The 4878-nt window shown below is 39.6% G+C and overlaps 1 protein-coding gene across 1 annotated transcript in view; it reads left to right on the forward strand.

The window, feature by feature from the left end:
• Positions 1–269: 269 nt before the first annotated feature.
• CCDC112 (coiled-coil domain containing 112) overlaps positions 270–4878 on the forward strand; it is a 58266-nt gene continuing 53657 nt past the window's right edge. The window contains exon 1 of the mRNA XM_006166536.3: positions 270–464. Within this exon, the coding sequence (XP_006166598.1) occupies positions 270–464 (195 nt within the window). The remainder of the gene's footprint in view (positions 465–4878) is intronic.

Below are 4878 nucleotides of genomic sequence, written 5' to 3' on the forward strand. Positions count from 1 at the left end.
GGGCTGCGAACCTGGAGGAGGGACCGGGTCCGGGCCTTGCCGAACAGGTGTCGACCGAGCGCGGCCGGAGGGCGTTTCCGCCCCTGCCAGGCCCTGGCGCAGGCCTGGGCGTTGCGTCTGCCTGTGCATTTAACAGCGTTCATAGAGCGGCCTTTGCGGATTTGGAGTGAGGAAGACCTGGGTGGAAGCTCTCATCCGCCGTTCCGAGTCGCGTGACAGGGACGTATCCACCCGACCACTCAGTTTCTTTGAAAATGAGTACCGATTATATGCACGTTACCCAGCTGCGAACACTGTCTGCGGAGCCCCTGGCACAGTTCCTGGTGAGAGAGAACGCCTACTTCGAGGGAGAATCGGTGCTCTTAGTTGGTGGCAGCTCTGTTGTTATGGGCGCTGGGAGTACAATGATGTGGGGTTGGTCTGAGACAGGTGTTTCCAGACATGAGCACGGGGTCCTTCTAGCAGTGAGGTTCACGTAGCTTTGTTCAAATACCATCAGCTCAGTGAGACTTTCCATGGTCTCTCTAAACAGAATCCCTTTAACCAGGACTCCTGCTACCCTTTTCTGGCTTTATTTTTCTCCAGAGCACTTATTACCATATGATATGTTACATTTTTTTTTTTTTTAATGACCACTTCTCCCTCCCATGAGAATGTAAACTCCGTGAGGGCAAAATTTGGGAGAAGTTTTATTCACTACTCTGTTCTTAGCACCTAGAAATGTGCCTGTTGCATCGTGCCTGGAACATAGTAGACACTCACCAAATATTTGTGCATCCATTCCAAATCTGAAGGAAGGCTTTGGCATGCTGAGGACAAGCTGCGTCTTTTTCGTATTTTAAGGGAATACCCTGTCATATCTTCTCTACGGATCATGGAATTCCATTTCAGGTGAACTCACATGTCTTTTATAGTTCTCGTCATTATTCTAATCTGGTCCAATATCTCAGTATTTTTAGCTCTTGCTGGAGAGAGAGACAGAAGGAAAGTGAGAAATGACCCCTCTCATCCCCCAGGGAGGCCACTCTGCAATCCTTTCTTCTCCAGTCTCCTCTGGGGATTTTGAGAACACACTCAATGTTCAGTGTGATTTTCAAACCAACAGGTCCTGAGGCTTGAACAGTAGTCAGCCATGTGGGAGTCCAGTGTCTTAACCCCCACACCACCTGATGGCCCCTCTAGAGACATTTTTGATCCGCATGGGTGGAGGTGTGGCTGGCATCTAATGGGTAGGCCAGAGGATAGCATCCCACAACAAAAAGAAAAATGTGATCCAAGATGTCAGTAAAACAAAGTTTAAGGAACTCTGTTTTATACTGTCTCATCATTTTTAAGTAGAAAACTCAGAACTTCATAGCTGAGAATCATAACAGTGTTGAGGTAGAATTCCTCAAGTATGTTTAGACTTTTCTCTCTATATATGTTTTATTTTAATTTACTTTATACATTCAGTCACATACAACACTTGACTTGTAAAGTGAATGTTCCAACATGAATGCATTTCTTACCAGTCCAGTTGGGGATGCTATATATGTTATCGTCAACAGATAATAACCCATTTCTGTTTCCCATAAATGTCTTGTCTCTCTTTTTCCCCTTAGTGTCTTTTCTCAGACCCTCCTCCTTCTCTGACCCTCTTTCCACACTGAATTCAGTATCTATAACCATTTTCTATGTTTCTATATCCTCTAGTCTTTTAGTTTCAACCATAGACTGTAGACAGTCGGTATGTGTTAAGTGGAGACATAGTTTCTGTCCTTCATAGCCTGGCTTGCTTTGCTCAGCAGAAAATCTCCCATATTCAGCCACTTTCTATCAAAAGCCAGGGTCTATTTTTATGGCAGAATAGTATTCCATAGAGTATATGTGCCACACTTTTCCAATCCATTCTTCTGTTCGTGGACATTTGGGTTGATTCCATGTCTTAGAAATTGTGAATACTGCTGCAGTAAGCATAGATGTGCAAGCACTTTTCCAACTAAGCGTTCTACTACTGTCCTTTGGATGTATACCCAGGAGTGGGATTGCAGGATCTTATGGTAGTTCTATTTGAAAATCTTTGAGGAATCCCCATATTGTTCTCCACAGTGGCTGGACCAATTTACATTCCCACTGGCAGTGTAGGAGAGTTCCTCTTTCAGCACATCCCAAGTAGCACTTACCATTTTTTGTTTTTTAATCTTAGTCATTCTGACTGGGGTTAGGTGGTATCTTAATGTGATTTTGATCTGCATCTCCCTTATTCCTAATAAGGGATGTTGAGCATTTTTTCATATGCCTTTTGGCTGTTCATGTGTCTTCCTTAGAGAGTTGTTTATTTAGCTCATTTTCCCACCTTTTAATTGAGTTAATCTTCCCCCCCCTCCCCCCCGTAAGTTACTTGATTTTCTTGTGTATTCTGGTCACCAGTCCCTTATCTGAAGCATAGTTTACAAAAACATTCTCCCATTTTGAGGGCTACTGATTCACACTAATTAGTATGTCCTTTTTTGTGTGTGCAGAAACTTCTTAATCTGATGTAATCCCACTGTCGATTTTTGGTGATGTGGGGATCTTATATAAGAAGTCTTTGCATACCCCAATGTCTCCCAGAGTTTTTCCAGTGTTTTCCAGAAGTATTACAGTTTGAGGTCTTAGAATTAGTTCTTTGATCCAGTTTGAGTTGAGTTTTGTCAGTGTTGAGAGATAGGGATTCTGGTTCATCTTACTGCAGGTAGATACCCAGTTTTTCCAGAACTATTGCTAAAGAAGGTTTCCTTTTCTCAACTGGATTGACTGGTACCCTTTGTTAAAAATTAGTTGGCTGTATATTTTGGGGTTTATTTCTAGGGTCTCTGTTCTGTTCCATTGGTCCATATGTCTGTTTTTCTGCTGATACCATGCTCTTTTGATTATCACAGTTTTATAATGTATTTTGGGGTCAGGGAGTCAGATGCCACTCACTCCACTCTTACTGTACAGCATTATTTGGACAATATGAGACCTTTAATGATTCCAGACAAATTGTATGATTGTCTTTTCTAGATCTGTGAAGAATGTCTCTGGCACTTTAATGGGGATTGTGTTAAATATTTACATTAATTTGTGTAGATTTGCCATTTTGATTATATTAATTCTTCTAATCCAGGAACATGAGATGTCCTTCCACTTTTTTTGTGTCATTTTCAATTTCTTTTTTTAGCTTTTCATAAAATTCCTCATGGAGGTCTTTGACTTCTCTGATTAGATTTATTAATAGGTATCTTACACTTTTTGTGGCTATGGTAAATGGAATTACTTTCTTCAGTTCTATCTCAGTCTGCTTACTATTCATATATCTCAGTCTGCTTACTATTCATATATAAGATTACCATATGTTGACTTTTGTATCCTGCAACATTACTGTATTCATGTATTATTCCAGGAATTTTTTAATGGATACCATTGGGTCTTCTATGTATACAATCATGTCATCTGTAAATAGAGATAATTTCAACTTTTCTTTTCTTATTTGAATGCCTTTTAGTTTATTCTCTTTTCTTGTTGCATTGACAAGGTCTTCCAGTACTATATTGAAAAGGAGTGGAGAAAGTGGGCATCCTTGTCTTGTACCCGTTTTTAGTGGAAAAGCTTTCAGCTTTTCTCCATTCAGAATGATGTTAACTATGGGTTTTTCATGGATAGCTTTTATTGGGTTGAAGAATGATCCTTCTATGATGATTTTGCTGAGTCTTGATCATGAAAGGATGTTGTATTTTTATCAAATGGTTTATCTGCATCAGTTGATGTAATCACATGGTTTCGATCTTTGTTTCTGTTAATATGGTGTATTAGGTTTATGGTTTTGCTTATGTTGAACCATTGCATCCCTGGAATAAAGCCTACCTGGTCTTGATGTATAATCTTTTTTAGATGTTGTTGGATAAGACTTGCTAGTATCTTATCAAGAACTATTGCATCTATATTCACAGAGATGTTGGTCTATGGTTTTCCTTCCTTGTCCTGTCCTTTTCTGTTTTAAGGATAAAGGCAATGGTGGGTTCATAGATTGAATTTGGGAGGGTTCCATCTTTTTGAATCTTTAGAATAATTTTAGTAGAATGGATATTAACTCTTTTTTAAAGGTTTTGAAGAATTCAGAGATAAAATTGTTAGGAACAGGGCTTTTTTTGGGGGGGAGGTTATTTATTACTGATTCAATCTCATTGCTTGTTATGGGCCTATTCAGGCTTTCTATGTCATCCTTACTCAGTCTTGGTAAATTTTATGTGTCTAGGAATTTGTCTATCTCATCCACGTTTTCTTATTTGTTGGCATATAGTAGTTCATAGTATCCTCTAATGATGTTTTGTATTTCTATTATGTCTTTTGTAATATTGCTTCCTTCATTTTGAATTTGATTTATCTGGTTCTTTTGTCTCCTCCTTAATTAGCTACTGTTGTGTTGGTTTTCTTTTTTCTTTTTTTTAATTTATTTTTATTTACATTTTTTAATACATTCAATCACATTATTTAGCTTACAAGGTGATCATTTCAATATATGAACGTTTCTCCCCAGTCACGATCAAAATAAAACAACACTACCTCCCTGTCTCAACAATGCTGTCTTCGTATCTCTCCTCCAAATGTTCTTCCCCAGGCCCCACTCCCCTCACACACACACCCCATCTGGCATTCACATCCACCCCCCCCCCCATCCACCACACACCCCAGCTGGCATTCACATCCACCTCTTGTGTTTGTACATCCTTTAACCCGTCAGTTTCAGTTATTAGAGTACGGACATTCGGTATATATTAAGTGGGGACATACAATGTCTCTCCTTCATAGCCTGGCTTGCTTCACTCAGCCGTAAATCTTCCATATTCTTCCACTTTCTGTCAAAAGCCATAGTTTTGT

The sequence above is a fragment of the Tupaia chinensis genome, unplaced genomic scaffold (genome assembly GCF_000334495.1).
Source record: "Tupaia chinensis unplaced genomic scaffold, TupChi_1.0 Scaffold144269_1, whole genome shotgun sequence".
Taxonomy (NCBI): domain Eukaryota; kingdom Metazoa; phylum Chordata; class Mammalia; order Scandentia; family Tupaiidae; genus Tupaia; species Tupaia belangeri.